Consider the following 26,975-nt stretch of genomic DNA (forward strand, 5'->3'; position numbering starts at 1 on the left):
TCTCAAATCAGCTAACAACCGGCCGTCATTTAACCCGCTAATTGAGAGAGGTTCCTGGCGTCGTTCCAGTTTTGAGGATAGATGTTCACGAACTGGGGCACCACAGCGACTTCAGCAGCTACAGAGATCTAATCTCCAAATCGTACAATCAAATCAATGCAGAGCAGCAAATCTCAGGAGCTCCCCTGAGACGATGGTCTATAGCTGCCGTTATACAATAACTATGTGATCACTGCTACTGCTGAAGCTGCGCTGATGAGGTCCGAGTGAGTGTGTGTGGAGATTGTGGTTTTTCTTTTGCCCCCTTACCTGCGCCACTCGATCATTCGTCGAATGCACTGGACACAATACACACTTCCACAGCATAGCACACGCTGACTTGGCGTACTTCAAGTACTATCTTGACCGGTATAAAGGTGCCCTACATGTGCCTGGATCCGTCCGAAACGAGTTAGTTGTTTTCTCAACAGGTGTCTGACCATCAGCGACTCAAACAATCCTTCAAGTTCAGGTCGCTTCGTAGCCGGAAACCGGTTCAGGCTCTTCAGAATGCATTGCCGTCTGCTTGCAGTGACGCTTCTAGCGTCCTTGGTCTTGGGTCAGGAGATTCCGAACGTGCCGGTCGAGACCAATCAACGTCCCGGAGAGGTGGTGGGCCAATGGGAAAGCACGAACAACAACGTCGGCGCCGACCCGGTAGGACCACCGCAGAAGACGGACGACCTGCCAGAATATCTCCGCAAGTTGGCCAGGCAGTTGAAGAAGTACCAGAGGATTGAGAACACGGTAAGATTACTAGATTACTGGATTACTGCCTACACTACCTACATGTATACAGTACAGTGTTTCATGTTCATGTGCCTCAACGTGTGCATTACTTGCGTCTGTGTTTGTATTTCATGATGGCACACACTAGCACATACATGTACAAGTAGTAGTGATCGTATCATTCCAGGACCTTATCCATCACAGTATTACATTATCCGAGTCAATACACAGTACATGAGAAGACTGGGGAATGTGAAGAGCTACAATGACGATTGGCATAGTACTGCTTCAACTCGCGGTTTCAATCTCTTTTATCTTGACCCGTGCAGACAGCTGGATGCAGTGCTTGGTCCCATTATAACTAACTTTTCGTTACTTAGGTGCGCAAGTACAAGTAGTGGAACACATTCAACCGACATGGGTCTTTTCAAAATACGAACAATGTAATGAGATGGGATGAGATGATGTTATTATCGGTTTGAGTTTTTAAGATGCAGCCACTGGTCACGCACCCATGGATGGCCAGCCAGCTAATCCACACGATACCTTGCTACAAGACCACTTGTTCTAGATTGTCGAAAGTCATCTATCCACTGCACTAGCCTGAACTGCTCAGTACTGGTAGCAACTCTTGCTACCAGCACTGAGTACATACTATACTAGTAGTAGTAGACGGCTTTGTTCAATACACACTTGAAAGAAAGAGCCACATGTACCTAAACGCCATTGATGGCGTGACCATAACATACCAATTACTACCCAACTGAGACTACAGTAATGATGGCTATCATGATCGTCTGAATGCCACCTACAACAACGTTCTATTGATTCGAGTACAGTATGTGTACAATACTACATGTACCCGTAAATGAGCACCAAGTTACGGGTAGTTAGCTATCGTGCACTGGTATTACCAAAAGAGTGCATGTACTATAGCAGCTAGTGGTTTGAACTAAACATGAAACTAGTATTGATAGTAGAAAGTGTCGTATGAAGGTTATGGAATCTATAGAGCCAGTAACATCGGGCGCCGAAGGACATCCAGGCTAGTAAATCACCAAAAATAAAACATACCAGGCTGGAAGGAAAGATTTAGGAACACCGGGTTTACATTGTATGTAACGTTACTCTTGGTACTCTTGGTATTGGTAACACAGCATGCTCTGACCTGTGAACCTGGACTATGTGAGTGTAAAAGCACAGAACAAGAACGAAGACGCTGGAATCTCCAAAATAAGAGCCACACATCGTTAGCCTGGCCGGAAGTGATGGAAAGGAGGGAGGGTATGTGCGGATTTGCGGGCCGGCTGTCTCAGAATATCTGTAATCTGATGCTCAGATATCAATCGAGTCTGTGGTTTGGTGAGGATCTGACTCTTCATCACTGCTACAGCCCAAGCACACTGCATGATCTTCAAGTATATGTCTACATTGTATGTCAAGTGCATTTACTGGATCATACAAGCACACAGTCTCAGGCACAATGGACATAAGGTATACATCTAAATGATCTTACTACAGTACTGGTATCAATAACATAGTCATTAGCCAGGATGTGTACCTGACGGATCTCATCGTCAATGGAGGCTCCAGACACTCTGCATTCTTCGGAGACCTAGCCAACTCCACATGCGGGCTTTGTGGGAAGGTACCACAGGCGTACATAACCGAGTGTCTCAGACAAAAGGACAACAACACATTCCAATTCATGGATACACCTTCAGCCTGCCAGTAGCCAGTAGCCCTAATCACCTTGTGGGAAAGAGGCTTTAAGACTGGATGTCTCCAGAGATACCAGTTACAAGTGTTAGAGCCAATGTGCATGGTTCAATGTGCTGCCATGTTATCTCTCTAATGCATGGGACGACGCACAATGCATGCTGTCCAAGACTGCCTGCATGCTGGAAAACAGCATAGGTTACTGGTATCAGTGCAGTGGTATGCCTCCAAAATAACCTGTGACACTGTGCCACAAGCTAAAAATGCGGATTGCCAAGTCGACACGGGTGGCCTCTTTCAATCACCTAGGAATAAACTGGATGTGGTCAAGCTGAGTTGTAGCTCGGAGGCATCGTCTCACTTCGTTAATGACTGTTCTCTGCAGCCATAGCAAGTCACACACAGCATGAATCAAGTTCACAACACTCGTGGCACTATAGCCAATCTCCGATCTTCAAAGAGCGATGTCAATCAAAACTCTCTGAATGAAGCCAAGTCAAGTGTCAAACTGGTAAATGAGAGATCTCAAGTCAAGGCAGGAATTCGAAACAAACCCCGTCCCATGGAGCATTTAGCCACTGAATTGATCCCGCTTCAATGGCAATGCTCTCCATGGGTCTACCATCCACACAATTAGATTGTAGCGAAACTACATCTGACATTATGTCCAGGAGGCGCTAATGACGGTCAGACCCGACCCAAAAAATATGTCCAGCTTGTAATCGCCTTCACCAGTGCTCTGTCATGTTATTCCTGATGCATCATTTATGACCTGTTGATCAGCAGTCATATCAGTGTCAATCACACCAAAGTGATTTCTCCTGCCAATGCTACAGTGACAGTCTACTGTCTAGCAAGTCTACACTCAGTACAGCATGCACAGGCTACAGCACAGTACAGCACCTAGTCAGTGTAGGCTGTGTAGCTGGGAAGGTGTGAAGACTTGACACTAATTTCATCCATTTTGTCATGTTTGCCATTGAAGTTACATACAGGTACATGTATATGCACCAGTTCAGGAATGCATCACACTCACACTCACACTCACAGCGGGTCCAACACTAACATGTACATGTAGCTGTAGCTGCTAGTATTATAATTACTTACTTGTAATGACAGGATTGATCATAATTTGAAATAAAATCTGTGACCCTTGGATGCATCGATGGGAAGAACTGGTAAAATAAAAATATAAGTATTGTGTGCAAAGTGGATAGTCTTGCTTTGAAGTCCAATATTGCAAGATTAGATCATAATCATTCTGTGACTTGTGCGGAGTTTCGTGTTGTCTTATCCTTTTATACTAGACTGCTGGCCACAAGATCACTGATTTGTGATAATTACAGTATGGCGACTAACCAAAGTAGAAAGACAATAGAAGTGTTGCAATACGGAATACATCAAACGCATGACTGATCGACATCAGATTCTTTCCCCCATGGGAAAAGAGGGAAATAGTCTGGTTCTTATACTAGGAGTGTATTCACACATGGCAATGCAAGTTTATACTAGCTAAGAGTGTTTCTGTCCACCTAGCTGCAGAAGGGTGGGCTTTTCAGAACGATGGGCAGGCGATACGGGCGCAGACTGAGATAAAAGACTGGCCTCGGATTGGCGCCGTTGCTTCAATAAGTTCCTGCCCCTGGTATTTAGTGTAGCTGTGGCAATGGGCATGTCATGGCCATGGTGTCCATCGGCAATGCGAATGCCATCACTGCTGCTGCCACTGAATGACAGTTGACGGGGACGCACAAGGCTGTCAGACAGCAAGCACGACTCCTCCGTGATAATACTGACTGCCGAGTCCAGACCGCTGCCCACAAGCATACTGTCACTGAGGCGACACTGATTGAGCTGAGTGTAGCCGAGCGGGTGATTGAAGATGGTCGGGCCAACGGTGCGCACAAATTGGTTACGCGACAAGACAACCAGGCGCGCTTCGCTGGTATTCTTCATGATGATCTGAGAGATCTCTTCATGGTTGCAGCTGAGCACGTCAATCCCGTTTGCGTTCAGAATGAAGTCACCGACATGAAGTCCAGCACGATACGCAGGACCCAGCGCCTCTACTCGCAACACGTACGTAGGACCCATGCCGCTCAACACTAGGCCGTAACCACAGCGATCTGAAACCAGAGCTATATCGTGTTCGAAAAGGTTGACATCTGGCGTGGAGGGTGCACCAACACAGTCTTCGTTGTTTGAAGAGTGGCTATAGTTCCTCTTTGGTGCCAATGGAGTGCTTTGAACCATATGAACTAAATCGGGACTAGGTATTGGGGTTGGTCCGTCCTCAGCAAATACTCCATCGGAAGAAGCAGCAAGCACCACATCGTCACTACTGGCAGCAGTGTGGCGAGGTGTGACCTTCGACCTGTCAACATCACCACTAAAACTACCTCCACAAATTGTTGCCTGGGAATTTTTTGACGTGTTGTCCTGGCCACTAGTACTAGTAGTACTAGAAGAAGCAGCTGCCGGTCGACCACTCATGCGTCTGTCCAGCGTCCTCATTTCCGTATGTCGAATGTAGTTGTGACATTGTCGCAGCTCCTCCACGGTCGTATGGAGAACGTCGCCAGGCAGCTCCTCCGCGTTCAGGTAGTCCGGAAGGTGGACGCTGACAGATGCGTGCTTGGCACTGGCGTGCTGCTCTTGCCGGAGCGAGTGCAGTCGCGCCTTGATGCCGCGTTGCAGCGACATGTACGTCGTCGGCGATGTATCACTGATCGTCGTGGAGCGAGGTCGGAACGTCAACTCCATACCATCTCGCCCAGCAGCACCGTGGGCGTTGGTGTTACGCGTCGTAACACCTTGACCGGGACGACCGTGATAGTACTGATATGCCGGAGCGTCAGTAGTACTACAGTCCTCCGGAATTTCAGGACTTGGCGCATAGCTGTGATCGTGATTTGCAGGACTTGCCGTAGTCGCCACAGTGACATCGGTCAACGAACGCGCTGTGTGACTGGTCATGGAAAGGGACGAGCGGAGCGAGCGGAACGGGTTGAATCGCGATGCACTACCAGGCGAGTGACTACGCCGTCCGGCCCTCCTCGAAGAATTCATCGTGCACGCTGCCATGCTAGCTACACCACAGTCTGTCAACAGAAAACACAGTACTTAGAAAATCTTGCAACGAGCTTCTGGCACGGCCCAGTACACTCTATCTCACATTACACTGCAAAAAGACCGTTAGACGGGTAACGCTATCCAGCTGTGGGAGAAATAAAAACTAGGAAAGCGCTGTCTCAGCCTGTCTGCATGTGGCAGATTTGTTTGAAGCAGAGAGTCGTACTGGTATTTTACGACACCGTAGCCCTGGTTTGAAGCGATGGCCACTCTCAAGTCGACAAGTGTTGTAGCGCCGGTACTGCGGTAGTTAGTATCAACGCGACGCCAGACAGTCAGTCTGTCTGAGTCATGTATAGCTAACTATCACTCAGTATCGGCAAAATGTCAGTCCATTCGATCGAGTGTTCGCAGGTAGATCACATCTGTGCTGCAGGTGATACCCCACACAGACTCCACTTGGCCGTTACTGATCTCAAAGCGGAAGTGGGCGATAATTATTTAAAATTTCTTGTTAGCACCTGTACCTCGGCCTCACGTGCACGCGACGCGACTGAGCTTGCCTTTATAATAATTTTAGTTTTAGAACTAAAATAATTGCTTTCACAAACAAGACAAAAAAGACCGCACCAGTAAATCGGGTGGATCTAATGTCAGTAATGAAGGCAGTGAAGCAGAAAACACTAAGTGGAAGAAGGATAAGGCTGTACTGACTGTCCCAGTACGCCAGTAGTCAGTACCGGGTAGTTTACCCTGTCAGGCCTGTGTGCATGTGCAGCAATGCTTCTGGTAGTCAAGCACTGTGCGCTACCGAAAACGGACGTCATGATTTGCTCACAGAGCTAGAGAATACTACCATGACTACAGTGTAGTAGTAGCAGTATTCATGGTATTAGCATAGTGCATGGGCCATGGCATGGGGTCGATACCATAGCCTACCATAGCCTCTAGAAGAGCTGACTGCCGTAAAATCACCGGAGCTCCGGCCGGGTCAAGGAGAAGATCTTACATGACTGTGCAGGTCGCCTCAAGTACACGTGAGTCAGTCCAGGACTGGAATGGTAGCATAGAAGTAACAGTTAGAACGATGTCGGATGAGTCGATGACCATGATGTCGACTATGTACAGTAATCATGGTAATGGCAGCGCATTACTACATGACTAATGCGCTACACGTCACGTAGTGTGTCACAAGCACAGGTCACTCTATTCTTGACTGTGACTTCTGGCCAGTTTGTAGGTAAGGACTTGGGCGTAGGGACCAGTACCTGGCACTAGAAAACTCTGAGTAGAACTAGAAGGCTGAAACCTGATATTTTGCTCCACCTGGCACTTACATGTAGCCCACCCATATTATATTACACTGCGTCACAGGGGTGCTGTCACGGCAACAGCCAACCATGAGCAAGCATGCGTGGGTGTATCGCGATATTGCCCTTACTCATGGGTGCTTGCGTCCAGAGCGAATGTTTGGTGCGAAAGATACCAGTGCTGAATTCAGACAGAAACAGTTCTGGATCAGAGCGACGTGAACCGAAGCTAAGAAGATGCCACCACACCTTCTGGAGGTTCTCCTTTCATACCCCGCACCACTTGTACAGCTGGAAGTGCACCAACCTTGTTGCGTGCAATACATACTGTACAGCCCAGGGAGTGCGGTCGGCGCTGATACAATACATGCATGCCCTCACGACTCTGCCGTTCTGACATTCACCAGCTGCATGGTATTGCACGATGTACACACTCACAGGAAAGCCATAACATAACAGAGAGGTTACGATGCACGTTATTTCTGACGTGATGCGAAAGTTCAGCTCACGTTATTTGGCTCGCGCGTTGGAAAACAACGTGAGTGACTTGCAGCTCGCGTCGAAATTTGGAGTTTTATGCCAAATTTTGACATGAAATTGCGTGTCATGTCAGAAATAACGTGCATCTTAACCTCTCGAATGTTACAATTATGTCTCTTCTTCCACCCAATAACAGTTATGGTGAGACTGACGCAAATACACATGCATGTGCGTTAACGAGTTTTCAGTATAGACCGTACGTAGGTGGGGTGAGGCAGCCAGCACACACATGCACAGCTCAGTGTTTCAGTGTCCGAAACCCGGCAGGCCCCACTTGAATGTGCAATCACTGCCAATTACTGAAATAGGCCCCCAATGCCATTCTGATGCCGCGGCTTGGTTGAACACTCTTTCTGGTTAGCGTCAAAGTAGCACAAAGTTATCTGCCCTCGCGCAAAGCTTGCTGCTTTTGTCGCAGTCTGACTTTGATGCTTTGGCAAGTAGCAGTTTGTGGATCGCACAAACCCTGAGTTTTGACGGGTCTGTACTACTCCTGGCTCTTGACCTTTGGTCGGTGTACGAGATGCACGAACAGTTTTCGTAGGGGGAGTAATTTTTCATGTAGTACTGAATGCGGCAAGTAGGACTCGCCCATCCGCCCCTCCCCACCTGAAGCGTCGAGCAGTTAGGGGCGCTCTGGCGGGATTTTACGGTAGTCAACTGATCATTTCTCGCAGGAACCGGTGTCATAAACAATGACATCACTGTGCAGAAAAATACAGTAGAGTGTGGGTGTTTGAAAAACAATTGTGATTCTTATTTCCGGTTTTTCTTACCCACGATAAATCTAGTGTGACGTATCAAATGCATGTGCACATAGCCAGGAAGATCATTGTAACAGTTATAATTATGCAATAGAGAGGTTCCGGGTACGATTTTCCGTGCCAAAATTCGTATGGGCTCTACAGATTTTTTCGAGGCGTGCTCCATACATAGTAAAGTCCGTCTCCCCTGAGCTACCACATCTCTGTTTGTATCTTCTCCCTTTTTCAGCTCTTATACTAAATGGCTGGCGTTGCCCCTTCATGTCCGTCAGGCAAAGTCGCTTCCCTCATTTCGCAATCTTGCAAAGCAGCATTTCAACATTCCCATTCAATAGTCAATATACCTGTTTAGTCTCGGTCGTCTCACGTCGGCTGTACTGCTCCCTTTCCTCTGTTATTTACCATGGTACATGTATTGGTGCACCACCACACTTCTTATACTTTCTTTCTACGCCATGGCTGGCAAACCCCCCCCCCCCCCCCCCCCCCCCCTCCTCATCTGTATTGGTACTGATTCATCTTTAGCCACTGGAAGGTGTAATAAAAATAATAATAATACAACTGAAACCCATGTTATGATTATGAAAATATGAGAGTTCATTCTTGTAGGCAGTATATTCTTTTACACGACCACACTATAACAGATATGTAAAGTATACCATGTATACGTACTGGTGACGTCGATAGCGAAGTAGTGTAGGACAGTGTACAAAGAGAAAAAGAGCTTAAAATAGAAACAACTGCAATAGGAACTCAAGAAGATGGTCAAACTATTCGATTGTACAGTGCAGTCCATTACACAATGCCTTCCGTACCTTCTGTAGTCAGCAGAGAACCAAGTCAATTTACTAACATGTTCACTTTGTGTGTTATTCTCTTGTGCCGTGGCTACTGCAGGAGGTGGGTGGCTTGTTGATGGGATGGCCTGGCCTGAATGGTCAACCAGGCGCTCCGGGCAGAAACGGGCTGAACGGCGTGGATGGAGCACAGGGTCCTTCTGGACCGGCTGGTGAGACTGGAGTAATGGGGCCTGTCGGAGCACCCGGTGTGGAAGGCATCTCAGGTCCGGCTGGGCCAAGGGGTCCTGCTGGAGCAGTCGGTGTCCCTGGACCAGTAGGCAGAGACGGGCGTGCCGCCCAAGCCAAATGGAAACAATGCGCATGGAGCGAAGAGTCGGACTTGGACAACGGAGTGATAAAGGTACGTTGTCATGGTTTATATGTGCCTGTTCCACAGTTGTCACCTGTCAGGGGAACACATCACACATTCAATACAATGCAATGCATGGTCAATATGATGCAAGTTCACCAGCTGTTCACAAGGGGTTCTGCTTTTCTGATGTGCTTCAGACACCATCTGGAGTAGGGATTTGGGTTTTGTATTGCAATTGCTCGGTTTGAAGATTTGTTCAAAAGACAATTAGAAATAGCATGTCTGAATGATGCGGAGCAGTGCATGCGGCGAGCATCATACCAGTACACCTACCAAGTGAAATGTGGATAGCAAGCGCAAGCTTGTGATCACATAAACTGCATGGCAAAAGTGCCTTTGATACCTCTGGTTCCCATGCACAGCCAACAACTGTGCAGATTGCGTGCGTGGAAGCCCCAGCACTGAGAATTTTAATACGTTTCCACTTTTCCCACCTCGCGCATGTAATTGAGGAGTTTCGCCTGATGCGAAACATAGAACGAAAGAAGTGACGACCTAGGTCAGGACGGACGTTTCTGTGGATAAAAACTATTAAAAAGTGCTGCTCCAGAGTATATAAAGTAATCAATGCACAAGCTGGACCTGAAATTCTTTACTGTAACTACATGATTTTTTGTTTTTTTGTTTTTTTGAAAGATCCCTTATTCACAGAGAGAGAGAGAGAGAGAGAGAGAGAGAGAGAGAGCACAGGTTTTTTTTGCAAATGTTTGTGGACGGTGTACATTCATGTTAACGGTTTCCTGCTCATGTAAACGTACTGATTCGCTTTCTTCTGGCAACATAGGCATGCAACTTCACCAAGTCCGAGGAGAGCACACACCTGCATGTGCGATACAGTGGCAACCTGCGTGTTGGTGGCTGCTCTAACTGCTGCAAGCGTTGGTTCTTCACCTTCAACAACCGCGAGTGCACATCACCGATGGGAATCGACGCTGCTATCTACCTTGTCGGACCATCCAATGAGAACTTGCTGCGACCACGCACTGTGGAGGGGTACTGCCACGTGCCAGCTGGTGCCACCAAGGTTGGCTTCCATGTAGGCAACTGTGAAGGCTTTGGCAACGCAGACGCCTACGAGGGCTGGCACTCCGTGTCCCGCATCATCGTGGAGGAAGTGGCACCTCCTCAGGAGTGACCGTCTCTACACACATGATTGGCTCACTATCGTATCAGTAGTCACTGTAGTAGACTGTCTGCAAGCAAATGGCACGAGTGACAAGCCCTGTCTGAGCGGCTGTCTCACACAGAGCATACACTGTTAGCCGACCAGCCTCAAGTCTGTACTGTCAGCCCGCAGTCGCATGTATTGTTGTTCATCTGATGATCGCTTCTGAAAACTAGCCTAGCTATGCATTTTGCATTGATGCCTTTACCAGCTTTTCCCTTCCTGCCTCACACCCATCTATGATATAAATGCCACACGTCGTTGCAGTAAATTGTCTTCTGTATGCACAAAGCACAATGATTTCGTGATGTTGAATATTCTCGCTAGCAGCTGCTCTTCCTGCACAAGGTTGTTTTTGACTAAATCTTTAAGCACTGCAATAGAAACTAGTTTTGCCTGCACGGCTGTTACAAGAGTAATGTGAACACAATATGCTTATAAACGTTCGATCTGCACGAAGGACGGTGGGTATTTCGTTGGAAGAAGACATATCAGCACGCAGAACAGAGCAGCCACTGGACATTTTAATAGGACTTCAAAATCAGTACAGTGGTGATATCGGCAAGTGAGTAAACAGTGCCATTTCTAAATGGCACTGTACACTTGCCGATATCACCACGGTGAGCGGTGCCATTTATACTGCTTTCTAAGCAGTGAGAACGTTGACGAGTAACACCAAAGTGAGCACGAGCGGTGCCGCCTACCGAGCAGCCCGTTAGTTTGAACAGTGAACGCACAGCAAAAATGTGATCCAACAATGGGGGGACAACAGTACAAAGTCAATATGGGGACACATATTGCACATACTTCCACTTGAACATGCTTCTTCGGCACACAAAGTTCAGGTTTCTGCTTAGCTCTGTTCAGAGCCTCTCGCGGAGATAGGTGAACTGAGTTTCATGGCCGTGGATTGTTGTGTACTGTCGTTCCATTGTTGCACTGTATGAGTGTATCACGTTTGGCTGGGTGATCAGTGATCAGTGTTGCCATGTGCTCAGTGTTGCTGTGTGCACACTGTTCTAAACAGTAAGCTGCTCTGTAGCTGGCACCACTTGCATTATCTTTGCGGCTACTTGTCACTGCTCTGACTGTCTGGAAAGTAGTAAAAATGCATGTTGCTCACTTGCTGATCCACCTTCAACCCCCCCCCCCCCCAAAAACCCAACAACAAAAACAAAAAACGTGTAAAATGTCGATTTTATAAGACTTAGGTATGTGCATTCCAGTAAGACACTACACTGTTAGTATACAGAGTACATTGTGTCATACACCCGAGCTTGATACTCTTCTAAGTTCTAGCCAACGCAGCCATCAAGGGCAGAGTATAAAAGGGTACATTGTTCGTCTGCAGAGCCCCGCATCGTCAATATGCATTTGCAGCTGTAGCTGATAACTATTACTTCTTTACCAGGGAACCAGTACCACCGAGTCTATCAATAATCCTTTGTGCGCGTGTATGTGTGTGTGATATTCGTGGCATATCAGATCGTATACATACAGCATACATGTGCATGATTGTACTTCCATGTATTCATATTGACAGGCGTGGAGCATAGAATACTTTCAAAATTATGTCAAGCCAAAAGAGAAAAAATGTTTCCGCTCGGGTTCGAACCGAGGACCTTGTGCGTGTGAAGCACACGTGATAACCACTACACTACGGAAACCCAGGCCACACGGGTCATTGCTCACTGGGCTAGACAACTGAAAGGAATGGTCTGAAGCTTTTCGCACACCTCGCTCTAGTGCATGCAGCACATCCTGCACTCACTTGTCACTTCTGTTGACTGCATGCACTTGCTTCACAGCACACTTCAACCCTGTTGCAGTCAACCCTGCCAGCCAAGATGGCACTTTTGGTCGCTGTGTGCAGGTCCAATATGGCACTTGGTACACTAAAAGTCGGTCGGCGCAAGGCAGGTGGTCGCTGTATCCAGTGCATTTTCTGTGTAGAACTGTCCGTGCATGGAAAAACGTCGCTAAAACCAGGGGTCGCTTGCACCAGGTTTGACTGTACCTTAACCACAGTTTCTAGCACTGCATGTTCTATCTCAGAAATGAGTACTTGCAATATCACCTCACTTTACTTTCCTAGGTTGGCTATGCCACCAACAATTTGAATATTAAAGATATTCCTTATACGTACAACTACAGTTGTGGCAAGTGAAATCCGACACTTGGCATAAGGGACTGCACCGTGCATCCTGCAGCCTCTGCAGCCCTGCATACGTACAGTACATGTGCTGCATACAACTTTATCTGTCTGATGACAGAATTCGTACTCATCACAGACAAGGTTCAAAAGGTGCTGGCAAAAATGAATGGGAATTGGATACCAATACTCCTTATGTGTACCATGTTTGTGCACTGTGTGTATCTAAGCTGTGACCTTTCGACCTGTTTGGGATGCATACGGCTCTATAGTACAAATTAGGTGCAGTGCATTACATCATTGATGTCCATTTGAGGCGCTGTCCCCTATGGCAAGTGTCGGATTTCACTTGCCACAACTGTACATGTAGAAGCAAGAGTGCATAAACAAGAGTATGCAACCGTGGTTATGGATCCGCGTGGTGCGCTGCCTTCATTACGTAACTTGCCTCCATCACGCTCTGGAAGCATGCACTCAAACCCACAATTTCTTGTACAGGTGGAATCCTGATAATTCGAACCTCAAAATGCCAGGAAAAAACTTCTAATTATCCGGACATTCTAATTATCCAAACATGAACCTACAACACAATTATGTATGTCAAAATGCTCTCATGGTCACGCAGAGTTGCGCTATGGACCTTAGACACAGATTTCACAGATACTGAACTGACCTGCACAGCCTGCTCATGCAAACCGAACTGACCAGTACAGTGTACAATGAACTTCGAATTATCAGCACAAATCCCACACATTTTCTATGTAAGTGGAATCCGTGGGACTTCTAATTAACCGGACATGTCCAGTTTTAGGTTCGAATTTTCAGAAAAATTTATGTGGGAATCGTATTGATAGAAATCGGCCCTGGAAAAACTTCTAATTAAGCGGTATGTTCGAATTAAGCCATATTCGAAATATCAGGATTCCACCTGTACCAGCACATCCGTTTTTTGCTCAGTTTTTTTTTCCAGTACCAGCGGGATCTATAAATTTGGGTGTATGAACTCCAGTTCTGTACGAAAGTTCATTTCAAACAAGAGGGAAAGTGTGGTGTTTGATTTTCCGCAGTGCGTGGACTGCAGCGGAATGATGTAACGAAGGCAGCGCGCCGCGCATATGTCCCATAGAAAAGAGATTACAGTTGCATACCCTCAGTTGCATAGCCATATCCTTGTTTATGCAGTCTTGGTAGTAAACACAGATTCACAAATTGAGTTCAGTTGTATCACAGCAACTCAGCCTACACAGCAGGGAGTCGTATTTTATGACTCCCTGCTACCCAGCAAAATCACAAACTTCATTTCACAACAGTACAAAACAAGATGTGCCCACTCACTTGAGCATTGCGGACATGAAAAAACATCAAAAAATGCACCTCCGACGGGATTCGAACCCGCAACCCCCGGCTTAGGAGGCCGATGCCATATCCATTAGGCTACGGAGGCTTGCACAGCTAATACCTCCCGTCCGATCTAAAATACTACTGGCTGTGTGTAGACTTTGTATGGCAGTTGCAGTTGCAAAGTACAGTTGAGTTGATAGATATGGTTAGCATTTTACTGTTCACGCTAAATCCAACGGTACTCGTACCCAGCATCCAAAATACCGTCCGCTTGGTATAGTTTTGACGATAGAAAGCTCTGTTTACCGGGAGAACGAAAAAACGGTAAGATTCCAACTAGGGTTACGTCACAAGTCGATCGTTGTGTCAGAAACCGAAATGCTAACCACGTGTTGAAAACACACAAAAAATGGTACAGGCCGAAGTAGCGTGAACGGTAAACTGCTAACCATATCTATCGTGGGTGAAATCCAACCCAAAGGGCAAAGCTGGTGCCCTGGACCAGTTCCGATTACATCATTGTACTTGTTTTCGATTTCAACAGCATGTTACAAGGCGAGGACGCATAGCGCTCCTGACTACAACCATAACCCGGTTGGCAGAGTCCCGGTCTTGCGACCATTTCATTGTACTTGTTGGTTGACAGCATTTAAGAGTAGAGCCCACACGCTCTCTTCCATTAACACTGCCATAGTTCAACTCATTTCACAATAATTTTTCCAACGTTTCGGCAAATTGCCTTCATCAGGTTCACAACATGTCACAGCATGTCACAACAAAACAAGGCTTATCTAATATCATTGTACTTGTACATGTGTAAGTCTAGCCACATTCGTACCACTTCCAGGGCATCAAGGGCTGTGCAAATTGAAGGCGCTGCATAGGCACTTTGGGTTGGATTTCACAGAGTGCAACTAACTGTACAAATCGAGATGATAGTGTTGCACTTACGAAATGTTACTGCACATGTAGAAAGCATGGATTTCACTTATCCACCTGTTTCCTGCAAATGTGCAGTAAGCCAAGTTTTTATTATGAGTTGCAAATTTTACATCCTCACAGTCACAGTAGATTTACTTCAAAAGTGTCTTACAGTAACAGTATACACAAATCCATTGGGGATCCTGTTCGGGGGGGGGGGGGGTACGTGAATGTGTACTGTACAGCATTGAACTGACCTGCGAGCCAATCTGCTGCTTGGTAACCGCAATTGCTGCATAGAAGACTTCAACGTACTTGAGACAGTTCCCGTTGCTATCTGCAAAGATCGGTGCAAAGTAGGACAGGTTACCAAAAGCCATCACCACATTACAGACCAACTTTCAATCAGAAGCAGTTCATTGACGACTCAGTTACAGTGAAACTTCAGTATAACATGCCTCCAAGACACACATCATGTACATATCTGTACTTTATAGCCGATGTATTGTGTATCCGAGGTACTGTGTATCCCAGGTACTGTGTATCCGAGGTACTGTGCATCCGAGGTACAGTCGAATGTCACTTATCCGGACGCCAGTTATCCGAGCACGTCGGTTATCCGACAAGCCCGGGAGTGGTAATACTATGACTCTCAACAGTAAAATAATTACTGTATAGCAGGAAATTTTCGGACGGAATATATTTTCGTACGATTTCGTACACCGCCTTTTTGTACTAAAATTAATTCCGCACTAAAATTTGTTCATGTGACTTTATGTGCACTGTACATGGGTACTGCTTGCGAACACGTGCATTTAGCATGCAGCACTGTACGAAAATAAAATCCGAACGAAAGGTCGAAATTCGGCTTTGTCCGAAAATATTTCCGTCCGAAAATTTCCTGCTATACAGTAATTCTAAAAAATAAATAAAAGCAAACTTTTTTTTGTATATTATACGGTGTAAATATGCATTTACTTGAAGTAGATGTGGTCAAGTATGCTACCATGTATGTGTGCATGGAATATGCATGAATATATTTGGGTATTGTGTACATAAATCAGTGAAATCCAGCCATATATGCACATAAAAAATGATATCAGTTATCCAACATATTCAGTTATCCAACATGCCTGATTCCCGAAGCGGTCGGATAAGTGACATTCGACTGTACTATGTATCCGAAGTACTGTGTATCCGAGGTACTGTGTATCCGAGGTACAGTGTATCCGAGGTACAGTGTATCCGAGGTCCATATACTTATGACTTATAAGCACAAAACATGTACCATAAAGTACCGCCAGAGCGCCCCACCATCCCCAGAGCGCCCCACCATCTCGTACTTTCGTGGCCGTCTTGTGGAGGTGGTTTCCTGTCTGTAGGTCATACGACACGGACCTTGTAACTGTCACACAGATTGCACATTGTGCAGTCAATCCGTGCCACCCATTTTACCTTCCAGCGGATGCTAGCTCCACATAAAAACATGCGAAGTGTGACCTTAGTATACTGTGCCATATAATTTTCTTCCCTTGGCTGTAAAACCAAGGCGGGGCGCTCTCGCGAGATGGGCGCGGGGCAGGCAGTTCGCCGAAGAGAACACACTTTGGCAACCGGTGATCCTCCATTCGTGCCACATGTCCAAGCCAGCGCAAACGCCGTTCCTGCATGGTGAGACCAATGTCCTCAGGCACTCTTAGGGTTTCGGCAAGGGCTGAGGACGTTACGTGTGTCTCCCATTGCAAACACCCAAACACACACACACACACACACTCACACTGGACAAAGTATTCAGGATCCGCCATGTGTGTTTGCTAAGACTCTTGTCCTCTGCAGCCGGACAGGGTGCTACTCCAATCTTAGGCTGGCACTTATGGTGGTTGTTTGGTTTTTGGATCTTTTGGATCTGAACGCAGCTAGCGCGGCCACCTTGTCTCCCATCTGGAGGACATGGATAGTAGTGTTCTTCACGCGAATGCCACCATTTTGCTCTCCCAGCCTCACCCATGTTCTATACTTTACATCTGGATTAGCTGAACCAATGTGAGACAAGTGACTCGCTCAAGGCCACATTTCTCTCCTTTTCCACCCATTCGCCCATAGGGGGGTTTCCCTTGTGCAGGCCGGCGGCAACCGGTCCGGCTGGTCAGGTCATCACCGGACCCGCTTTTTGGCCACTATCTTAAACACATGACTGTTTACTGCTGAGGAGAGCATGCATCCACGCCATACCATACACAAACTGTATTCCGTTTCTCCCCGGAACCGGGATTATCCACACACAAAGATCTCCAGGACACAATGTTTACACTGACTCATGATCTGAAAACAGTCACAACTCTCCAAGAACTAAAACCTGAACATCTCCACAACTAGGCTAAAACCAACTCTGGCCTAACAAAAGATAGCAATAGCTAATAACAGTGCACGCACATACATGGTATAGAAAGACCCTATGGCAACACTCGACCATGTAATGTGATACAACAATAGAATGCAGACGTCTAGACACCAGAGTACTGAATAGACCTGACACATGGCCTTCTTGATGGGAATGCATGAATAGAAGCACACATGGATCATAGCTCTAACACATCCGCCTATCCATATCACGCATGAATGATTGTACTCTAACAGCCAGCATGCTGCACCAGTCTAACTGCAACATTCTCCCCCTCTCACACGAGGAGTTCCGAGGGTGAAACAAAACAAGAAACCAAAAAGGCAACCCCCTCAGAGCCTAAAAGAACAAAAGATGAACGATGGGCTCTACAAACATACGTGTAGCTAAATATGCAAAGACTAAACATATGAAAGTGACCAATCACACCACAGTACTAGAGTATTCCGACCGAGTCAATAATGAATATGTCTCTTTCTCATTCGCCGTCTGCAGTCAATGGCACTAATCGCTGAATGGCACGTCGCTTCACCTTCTTGTTGCTCAGCCGTACGTCCACAACTCTCACCAGGCCATCCTGACCCGGATGTACTCCCACCACTCTTCCAAGCGGCCAATGACCACGAGATATGCCATCTTCCATAACCAGCACCAGATCGTCTGCCTTCAGATTCGGCTTCTGTTGGAGCCACTTCTTCCGCATGTTGTAGGTCACGACAAGCTCTTTCTGCCAACGCCTCCACACATGGTCCACTTGCAATTGAAGAGCCATCCAGCGTCTACGAGGGTGAACATTCTTCTCTCGGCAGGCGGCCTCCTCCAGAGCTAAGGGAAGATCCAAGCGTCCAACAATGAAGTGATTAGGAGTCAGTGGAGTCATGTCACTGGGGTCGTCTGAAATGGCTGTTAATGGCCGGCTATTCAACAAGCTCTCAGCCTCCACAATTGCCGTCATCAGTTCCTCGTCCCGTAGATTGGCCCGAGACAAGACTAAGACAAGTGCTTTCTTGGCGCACTTGACCATACTCTCAAAGACGCCTCCATGGTGCGGCGCTCTCGGGGGATTGAACCTCCACTGAATACCCCGATGGACTCCATCGCGACAAATCTTCGCCCGGTCGAGTGCCTCCACCGCTTCACGCAGCTCCCGTTCAGCGGCGACAAAGTTGGTGCCGTTATCGGACAGCATCAACGATGGAACTCCTCTGCGCTTGGTGAACCGGGAAAACGACATCAAGAAGGACTCTGTGTCCAGCCCGAATGACATTTCGAGATGGCAGGCCCGAGTTTCAAGACACGTGAACACACAGAGGTAACGTTTCTGCTGCGCTCTCCCTCGTCCTTGACTGGTATAGAACGGTCCGGCGTAATCGACTCCGCACTGCGAGAATGGCTGCTTGGTTCCAAGTGTTCGGTAACTCGGCAGTGGTCCCATGAGTTGTTGCGCTGGTTTTGCCACTATTCTCTGGCACTTCAGACACGCTCTCTTCATAGCCTTCACGACTGACAGTCCGTGGACAATCCAGAATCGCTCTCTCAGGATAGAAAGTAGCTGATGCGACCCGGCGACATGTCCGCACTTCTCATCCTGATGGCGAACAATAAGCTGCGTGACAGGATGTTTGCTAGGCAGAACCATAGGTCTCCGCATACTGGCCGGTAGGTGTTCCGCATACTTCAGTCGTCCACAAAGTACCAGGACCGGTGGTTTTGCTGATGTATCTACACCGGGGCTTAACTTGTAGAGTGGGTCAGATGGAGGTAGCTCTCTTCCGGCCATCAATATCCTGCAAGACTCTGGGTATGCCTCTTGTTGTCCCTGAGCGATCCAGAACCGCTCAGCATGCTCGATCTCAGCTGCGATCAACTCTGGCACCTTGACGATCTTATGTCTGCGGGCACTAGGGTTAGCCTTCGCTCCTGGGGCGTTAGCACAGACGACCTCCGTGGGAGCCGAACTAGCATCCTGAGAATGCCCCCTCATGACTCTTGCATCTGCTGTCAGCTTAGCGTTGCTCACAAAACGCCAGCACCATGATGTGACGCGAATCAGACGTGTCCAACGCGAGTACCTCTCAACATCCAGACGACCCTTGTCCGGCTCTACCGCTGTGAATGCCAGCTCGATCGTCTTCTTCACCTGGCCCGGAAGCTGCGGTTTGTTGGTCAACTCAGTCTGCGGCCAGGACTCCTTGGTGTTGCGGAGAAATGCAGGCCCTTGCCACCAGCACTCGTTACCGGGTAGATCCTCGGCCTTCACCCCCCGAGTTGGCAAGTCTGCTGGGTTGATCTTTCCAGGCACGTGCCTCCACTGCGTCGGCTTTGTCGACTCCTGTATTGCCGCTATTCGATTAGCGACGTCTGAAGTAAAGTTCTTAGCCGGACTCCTCACCCAGTGTACGACGTTCATCGAATCAGTCCAGAAGTTGTGTTCGGACATGGGGATGTGGAGGGCCTCACTGATGGCGGCACTTACTTGCACACCCAGCACTGCACCGCGGAGCTCCAGCTTCGGAATCGTGACTTTCTTCAGTGGTGTGGCTCTGGCTCTAGCAAGCGCAATGCTGATGCGCACATGTCCATCGGGGTACTCCGCTCGGACATAACCCACTGCCGCTGTTGCATGGGCCGAAGCGTCGGTGAACACATGTACCGACAGTGATGCCTCATGGGCTGGGCGATCCGTTTCCTTGAGACATCTCTGTATCTTGATCTTGCTGAGGTGCTCCAGCTCGGCAAACCACCTGTACCACTTCTCGTTCAGCTCGGCCGGAATCTGGTCGTCCCACCCGATCCCAGCTGCACAAAGCTCCTGAAACATCAGCCGCGCCCGCATGGTAAAGGGCACAATGTGGCCTCTAGGGTCGAAGATGCTCGCCATCTTCGACAGCACTTGACGCTTGGTCCACTGTTGTTCTTCAGGAGCACGGTGCGTATAGCTGAAGGTGTCTGTCTTGGCGTCCCACACCACACCGAGAGTCTTCACCACCGCTGGTATTTGCTGACTGTCGTTGCTGATGCATAGCAGTGCCTCTTTGGCCAAGTCCTCGTCCGGTATAGACTCTAGCACGGCTTGACTGTTGCTCCTCCATTTGCGGACGTGGAAAGACGCCTTTCCGAGCAGACTCTGGACTTCCTGTCGAGTGTTGATGGCGGACTCCACAGTCGGTAGTGAGTCGAGCAGGTCATCAACGTAAAACGCTTCATCAACTGCTTCCCGAGCCAACTTGCTGAAGGATGCGCCGTGCTCTGCTGACGTTGCCTTCAGAGCCCGACATGCCAGGTATGGCGATGCCTTCAGCCCAAATACCAACCGAGAGAACTCATACATGGCGGCTGGCTCATCCGGTGTGTCGCGCCACAGGAAGCGCAAATACTTGCGATCTTCTGGAGCGATTTCCACCTGCAGAAACATCTCTGCAATATCGCCGACTAGCGCTATAGGCTCTAGGCAAAACTTCATCAGCACGTGTACCAGATCTCTCTGCAACTTCGGTCCAGAGTGCATCTCGTCGTTGAGTGACTTGCCCTGGCATCGGGCAGCGGCATCGAATACCACTCGTACTTTCGTCGTAGTTTTATCTGCTCGTACCACCGCCAGATGAGGAAGCAACCACTGTTGGTCTGTCTCCTGGCACGGATGGATGTAGCCCTTGGCTATATGGGACTTGATGACGTCGGAATACTGCTGGTAGACTTCCGGTCGTTTCCTCAGAGTCCTCTCCAGGTTTCTCAGTCGCTGTTCAGCCATTTCACGATTCGGTGGGAGATCTGGCTTCTTATCGGTGCTGACCCACGGTATGGCCGTCGACACTCTGCCATCCATCAATTTCATGCTTCCTTCAACCATACGTTGTGCTTCCTCCTCCGCGACCGTTTTCGTAGCCTTAGGAACCAAACCAACGCTCTCTACCTCCCAGAACTTTGCGACGAGGTCGTCGAGAACTGCGTTGCTCCTGTCGCTGACATTCGCATGCAGGGACGTCTCTGTGAACTCTGCCGCTTGCGACTTGACGGGACCGAAACATACCCATCCGAGGGGAAGTTTTCGAGCAACTGGCTCGCCCGGCTGTCCTGCCAGCTCTTCCAGTACTCTGTGCGCTTCTGGCACGTTGAGTCCTATCAGCAGGTCGACTTGGTCCCCAGTCACCTGCGGGAAGGTAACCTCTTGGAGGTGCTTGTGCATGTGTCTCCTCGAGTTCCACTCGATCATCTCCATCGGTGCTGTAACTATTGGCTGCGTCCATGCTTCCAGCTGGGTTTCATATGAGCCGTCTTCCGACGCCATTGTCACTTTTACGCGACGGTGCTTTCCTGAGACTGTCTTTCCCCCCAGAACCGACGCCGTAAATGCCGTTGGTGTTCCCTGCAGCCCGAGGTCGTTTGCCACACTGTCTTTCAGGTATGTTGTTGAAGAACCGCTGTCCATCATGGCTGTGGCCCGCACCGTCTTGTCCTGATGGCATAACACGACAGGGACTACCATAAAAGCGGTCTTCTGCGTGGTTGCCACCGACGTATTCGTGCTGTGTTGCGGAACCACATTCTCTCGTGGCTTTGTGCTCCTGCTCGTTGAGCCTTGGTTGGCCGGAGGTGCGCGCTCTTGGTGGAGGTCAGGGTGGTGTCTGCCTCGGCACTTGTTGCAACCACTGCCTCTGCATTCGGACTTCCAGTGGCCTGTCTTGAAGCAGCACACACATAGCGATGTTCCAAGCACGAAGTCCCACCGCTGCTTCACTGACAGTTGGCGGAAGACATCACAGCTGGTGAGGGAGTGCGCTTTACCACACTTGGCGCACTGCAACACTGGCTTAGTTGTGCTGGCTGGACCACCTGTGGTGTGCATAGCTGTTGCATTACTTGCTCGAGGGGCCGCTTTGGCAAACGGCCCGGCCACATTCAGCGCAGCCTCTGCTCGATTTTCTAGCCAGTCTGCGAAGACCTCCAGGTCGAGGGAATCCATCTGGATCCTTTTCTCCGCCAAGTATTCGCCCCACTGCATCTTCAGTGCAACTGGCAGCTTATTCACTAGCTCCTGTCGGAGGGTAGGGTTGGACATATGTCCACAGCTACCAAGCAGCTTCATACATAACACTACATTCTTAACCGAGGTGCTGTACGACACCAAGGTCTCTACATCGTCACTGCGTACCGGCTTAGCTGATTTCGCCTTCGATACGAGCTCCGTGACTACTAGTTCTGGCCGCCCGAACCTCCTTTCCAGCGTTGAGAGAACTTTCGGCAGGTTCTCTGGCACGATGAGGAGCATTCTTACTGCCTCTTTTGCAGGACCTTTTAGGCAGACCCGCAATCTCTGAATGTTTTCAGCCTCCGTGAAGCCACATTGCTTGGTCGTAGACTGAAACATGTGGTGGAATGCTGGCCACTCTTCTGCTGCACCCGAGAACGCTGGCAAGTCGGTGTTGATCTTGGCTTGTCGCGCGGTGAGCCTTGATAGCTGGCTTTGCAGACCCTCATCTGCTTGCCCACGTCCATCCTGCTGAAGGCCTTTGACCGTGGAACCAGCTGCTTGGTGCGTCTTCACTATCTCCTCCGGCTCTTGATCGCTCTGAATCCGACTGCGTAGCTCCTGTTGCTGCTCACTAGAACACTGTGCGGTGTACTGGTCGTGGTCCGCACGCCTCCGCAGGCGATCATTTTCTCCGCGAAGCTGGTCCAGCTGAACTAGCAACTCCGCTCGCTGTGTTCGCTGCTCATCCGACCCTCGGCCTCCGCCTCGATCCGCCCGCTGTTGCAGGCTGGCGTTCTCCGCGCGAAGGCGTTCGAGCTTGTCGAGCAGTTCAGCTCGCTGCGCGTGTTGCTCTGCTGAAACCTGCTCGGCTCGCGTCAGCAAGCGGTCATTCTGATCGCGGAGATCTTCCAAACACATGCGCCCCTCCTGGTGTTCTCTTTCCAGGCGCTCGAGATGCGGCTGCAGCTCGCGCAGTTCCCTTTCCAATACATCCCGCTCAGCTTCGCACACCTCTTTTTCCTGCGTGACTCGCCTATTTTCCGCCTGCAGCGATGACAGGTCTGCACGAGCGCTCGCAAGATCCTTGTTCAATTTCGCTACACGTCGCTGCTCGGCGTCCGCTATTGATTGAGCTTCGCTCAGTTCCCGCTGATAGCGCTTCTCTTTCAGCACAAACTCTTGTTGCACTCGCAACCCTGACAGATTGGCCTGCTCCGTATTCGTCGACGCACGTGCGACCTCAGACTCAGTCCTCACCGCCACAGGCAAACTCCTGCTTGTGTGGGCACTGACAGTTCCGGCTACACTGGGACTCGGCACTGCGTGCGGCTCTGGATCGTGAGAAACAGCCACTGCATGTTCTGGCAGGTGCGCAACTTCTACTTCACCCATACTAGCCTCATCTCCTTGGCCAGCGTCAACGGCTGCATCAGCTTCATGGCCTTCTATGAGCTCCTCTGCGAAGACTTCGGAGGCCATCTTGGGAGAGGACGATCCTTTGGCCCCTTGGCCATTTGGCGACGCTTCGTCTTGAGCTAACCTCACGAGCTCAAGCTCCTTCTCCAGGAGCCTCTTTTCTGCTTCCAGAACTCGACGCTGAGTCTCGTATGAAGATCGGGACTGTCCTCCTCCCGATCTCCTACTACTCCGCATCGAGCGCTCTTCTTCAAAACCCAAACGGGGAGGTGCTACACCTCTCGTTGACCGCGCACTTCTGCGCGTACTCCTATCTTCACCTTCCATGATGACTATTTCCAGATCCGGCTCGAAGGACCAGATATTCCGTTTCTCCCCGGAACCGGGATTATCCACACACAAAGATCTCCAGGACACAATGTTTACACTGACTCATGATCTGAAAACAGTCACAACTCTCCAAGAACTAAAACCTGAACATCTCCACAACTAGGCTAAAACCAACTCTGGCCTAACAAAAGATAGCAATAGCTAATAACAGTGCACGCACATACATGGTATAGAAAGACCCTATGGCAACACTCGACCATGTAATGTGATACAACAATAGAATGCAGACGTCTAGACACCAGAGTACTGAATAGACCTGACACATGGCCTTCTTGATGGGAATGCATGAATAGAAGCACACATGGATCATAGCTCTAACACATCCGCCTATCCATATCACGCATGAATGATTGTACTCTAACAGCCAGCATGCTGCACCAGTCTAACTGCAACATTCTGTATGAAAGACTATGACTGTTATGGCTGGACCAATCGAAAACTGCTTCTAGCGGTCCTGCTTGTGGTTGCCCAGCTGAGTACCAATCTCACCAATTGTTGCTTTTAAACGGCGATGCACCAGATATCAGCCTTGCCTATCTGTTAATGCCGTTATGCCCCCCCCCCCCCCCCCCCCCACACACACACACACCATGCACCATGTACATGTATACGCCCGTCGCAAGAGAAGCACGCAAATCTGCAAATGCACTTGATGTACACCCACAGATTTTCTCTTATAGCAATGATAGCGGACAACACATACACACACACACGCGTGCGCGCACAAGCACTATGTCTTGGCCTGAACACCGACGGCGTCACATGCACTCACCTTATTCAAATCTGTATCACTGTTTGCGGTGCACTGGCAACACAGTGTTGCATGTCGACGGTATTTTCATTCCGGGGAGAGCCTACGCGTGCAGGTGGACCGACAAACAATCCTTGTGCGGCATGTGCTTGCATTATGCACTGGTCAATGCGGTGTCAACTGAGTTGCTGTTCCAGTCAGATCAGGTCACCCAAACCCTCAAAGACGTTACATTTCCACACAACTGTGCCGTTCGAGGCCGACATCAGAATCATGCAGGACAGGGGTGCCAACTGTTACTTGAGAGGCTGGCTCCAGGCTCCAGCAACCACCACAGATCTTGTAAACGTTTTGCCATCACGATTCAGTGTCGTTCCATATACATTATAATGCCAAGTATACTCGTTTCGATACAGTGCTCCATCTACCTGCATGCATCGACCATTGAAGCCACTGCACGGTCGGTTGCTGCATCACCGCATTCCTGTGGTGGCCTGACACAAGCGAAACGACCTACAAAAAGTAGTGTCGTTGTATTTCTCAACGCGAGTATTACAATACAAATTTACAATGACATGTACTTTTATTTTTCAGTAGTGGTGGTCGACCGGTCTCGATTTGAATTACATGCATGTACAAGAAAGGGGAGCTCCCTAGGCCCTATTTCACAGTAGTGATGTAATCATTGTTCATATCATGTAAAAGTGGTCACACGTCATAGCAATTATTAAAATTATTTTTACAGTGAACAATGAACAAGGCAAGGCCGATTATTTTCAGTGGCATTTTTCACAGCTACTACAAAAACACAGTACTGCACTGGTACATGGTTGAAATGCCAATCTTTTTTGGGCAAAAAATATTTTACGACTCCCTGGTTTACCGGTTTTGGGTATCGCTTTCGGTTTAATGCAGGGTTTATGAACTTTTATCGGAATAAACTGATTTAGAACGACCCTTTTTGCTGATATTCAGAAGGTTTTTTGCTGATCTTACGAATTTTGGACTGGCCACCGGGGTTTTCCCCCTGACATCGTCCTCTGAACTGACCTAATGCGCATGCGTAAAATGGCGACGATGCAAAGTTCTCTTCCTCTCTGACTTCGTTGTCGATGAACATTTCTTTCCCTTCTGGTTTGTAGAACCCCGTTTCGTGTCTAAAAGACTTAAACGTAAGCAGATATAAGGTTAGAATTGCTGTGTTGCATCGTTCAACTCTTCTTGCAGTACCGAGGTGTTTTTGAAGGGGTCCATAGCATTGCTGTTGTGTTTTGACTCATCAGTTTTGTATAAAATTTGATTTCAATATGATTTCTCTAATGTTTTCTCTAATGTTTTCTCTTGATGTTATTGTCTTGCTTTACAGATGCGTTACGTGGCTGCATACCTTCTGGCTACCCTTGGCGGTAATGCCAGCCCTTCGCTGAAGGACATCAAGGCCATTCTGGCCAGCGTCGGTATCGATTGCGACGATGCCATGGCACAGACCGTCATCAAGAATTTGGCTGGTAAGGACGTCAATGAGGTGATCGCAGCTGGATCTTCCAAGTTGGCCTCTGTACCATCCGGTGGCGCTGCTCCCGCCGCTGCTGCCCCAGCTGCTGCTGCCGAGGAGAAGAAGGAAGTAAAGAAGGAGGAGGAGAAGGAGGAAGAGGAGTCCGACGATGACATGGGATTCGGTCTTTTCGATTAATTATTTCATGGATCATCATCAATCCTATTAAAAATCTTCCCATCTCATCCAAAGCTCTGTGCAAGGTATCGGTTAGTGTGCATGTGTGACTTGTGTTGTTTCATGCGTTGTAGTTCCTGTGGAATTGTTGGGCCTTCTTTCATGCTTGAGCAGGACCATAGATCCTGTCCTAGACATGATTATAATTCTTACCGTGCAGTTTTGTATCGTAAATTGTTGACACATGTTGTGTTGTAGTTACATGTATTGTCAAGCCGTTCGTCTCTCCTCTATCTTCCTCGTGGGATATGCTTAGTACCCCTGTGACCTATTTGAGCAACATGCTCACTTAGTTGTGTAAAGAGTACACTGGTTACGTATTTGTGTTGCATGTATTGTTGAGGTTTCC

General features: G+C 48.6%; 3 protein-coding genes, 1 long non-coding RNA gene and 2 other non-coding genes across 7 annotated transcripts; 2 read left to right on the forward strand and 4 right to left on the reverse strand.

The window, feature by feature from the left end:
• The first annotated feature begins 449 nt into the window (after positions 1–449).
• Positions 450–10,999, forward strand: LOC135805723 (collagen triple helix repeat-containing protein 1-like). The gene is made up of 3 exons (XM_065319809.1): positions 450–786; positions 9,071–9,373; positions 10,170–10,999. Exons 1-3 carry the CDS (start codon positions 550–552, stop codon positions 10,518–10,520), a joined length of 891 nt encoding a protein of 296 aa, XP_065175881.1. The 5' UTR covers positions 450–549; the 3' UTR covers positions 10,521–10,999.
• Positions 3,557–5,856, reverse strand: LOC135805721 (uncharacterized). Its single transcript, XM_065319806.1, has one exon. It carries the CDS (start codon positions 5,569–5,571, stop codon positions 4,000–4,002), a length of 1,572 nt encoding a protein of 523 aa, XP_065175878.1. The 5' UTR covers positions 5,572–5,856; the 3' UTR covers positions 3,557–3,999.
• On the reverse strand, positions 8,688–25,463 carry LOC135805724 (uncharacterized). The gene is made up of 3 exons (XR_010551169.1): positions 24,916–25,463; positions 15,222–15,301; positions 8,688–9,416 (listed from the first exon to the last, which is right to left on the reverse strand). It is a non-coding gene; the product is annotated as an uncharacterized LOC135805724 (long non-coding RNA).
• Trnav-cac (transfer RNA valine (anticodon CAC)) lies at positions 12,145–12,217 on the reverse strand. The gene has a single exon. It is a non-coding gene; the product is annotated as a tRNA-Val (tRNA).
• Trnar-ccu (transfer RNA arginine (anticodon CCU)) lies at positions 14,074–14,146 on the reverse strand. The gene has a single exon. It is a non-coding gene; the product is annotated as a tRNA-Arg (tRNA).
• A 446-nt stretch (positions 25,464–25,909) lies between the features above and the next one.
• On the forward strand, positions 25,910–26,640 carry LOC135805719 (large ribosomal subunit protein P2-like). Of its 2 annotated transcripts, none has more exons than XM_065319803.1 (2): positions 25,910–26,066; positions 26,261–26,640. In XM_065319803.1, the coding sequence occupies exon 2, from the start codon at positions 26,261–26,263 to the stop codon at positions 26,585–26,587; it is 327 nt and encodes a 108-aa protein (XP_065175875.1). In that variant the 5' UTR covers positions 25,910–26,066; the 3' UTR covers positions 26,588–26,640. The 2 variants fall into 2 exon arrangements, with proteins under 2 accessions (XP_065175875.1, XP_065175876.1); XM_065319804.1 differs by having other exon boundaries at positions 25,955–26,081.
• The last annotated feature ends 335 nt before the right edge of the window (positions 26,641–26,975 follow it).

This window comes from Sycon ciliatum, chromosome 1, assembly GCF_964019385.1.
Source record: "Sycon ciliatum chromosome 1, ocSycCili1.1, whole genome shotgun sequence".
NCBI lineage: Eukaryota > Metazoa > Porifera > Calcarea > Leucosolenida > Sycettidae > Sycon > Sycon ciliatum.

Excerpts from the sequence above, each read along its gene's own strand:
- LOC135805723 (XM_065319809.1), top strand. The coding sequence starts at position 550 with ATGCATTGCCGTCTGCTTGCAGTGACGCTTCTAGCGTCCTTGGTCTTG. Across the intron at positions 787-9,070 it reads ACCAGAGGATTGAGAACACG|GAGGTGGGTGGCTTGTTGAT; the intron begins GTAAGATTACTA and ends TGGCTACTGCAG. Across the intron at positions 9,374-10,169 it reads TGGACAACGGAGTGATAAAG|GCATGCAACTTCACCAAGTC; the intron begins GTACGTTGTCAT and ends CTGGCAACATAG.
- LOC135805721 (XM_065319806.1), bottom strand. The coding sequence starts at position 5,571 with ATGGCAGCGTGCACGATGAATTCTTCGAGGAGGGCCGGACGGCGTAGT.
- LOC135805719 (XM_065319803.1), top strand. The coding sequence starts at position 26,261 with ATGCGTTACGTGGCTGCATACCTTCTGGCTACCCTTGGCGGTAATGCC.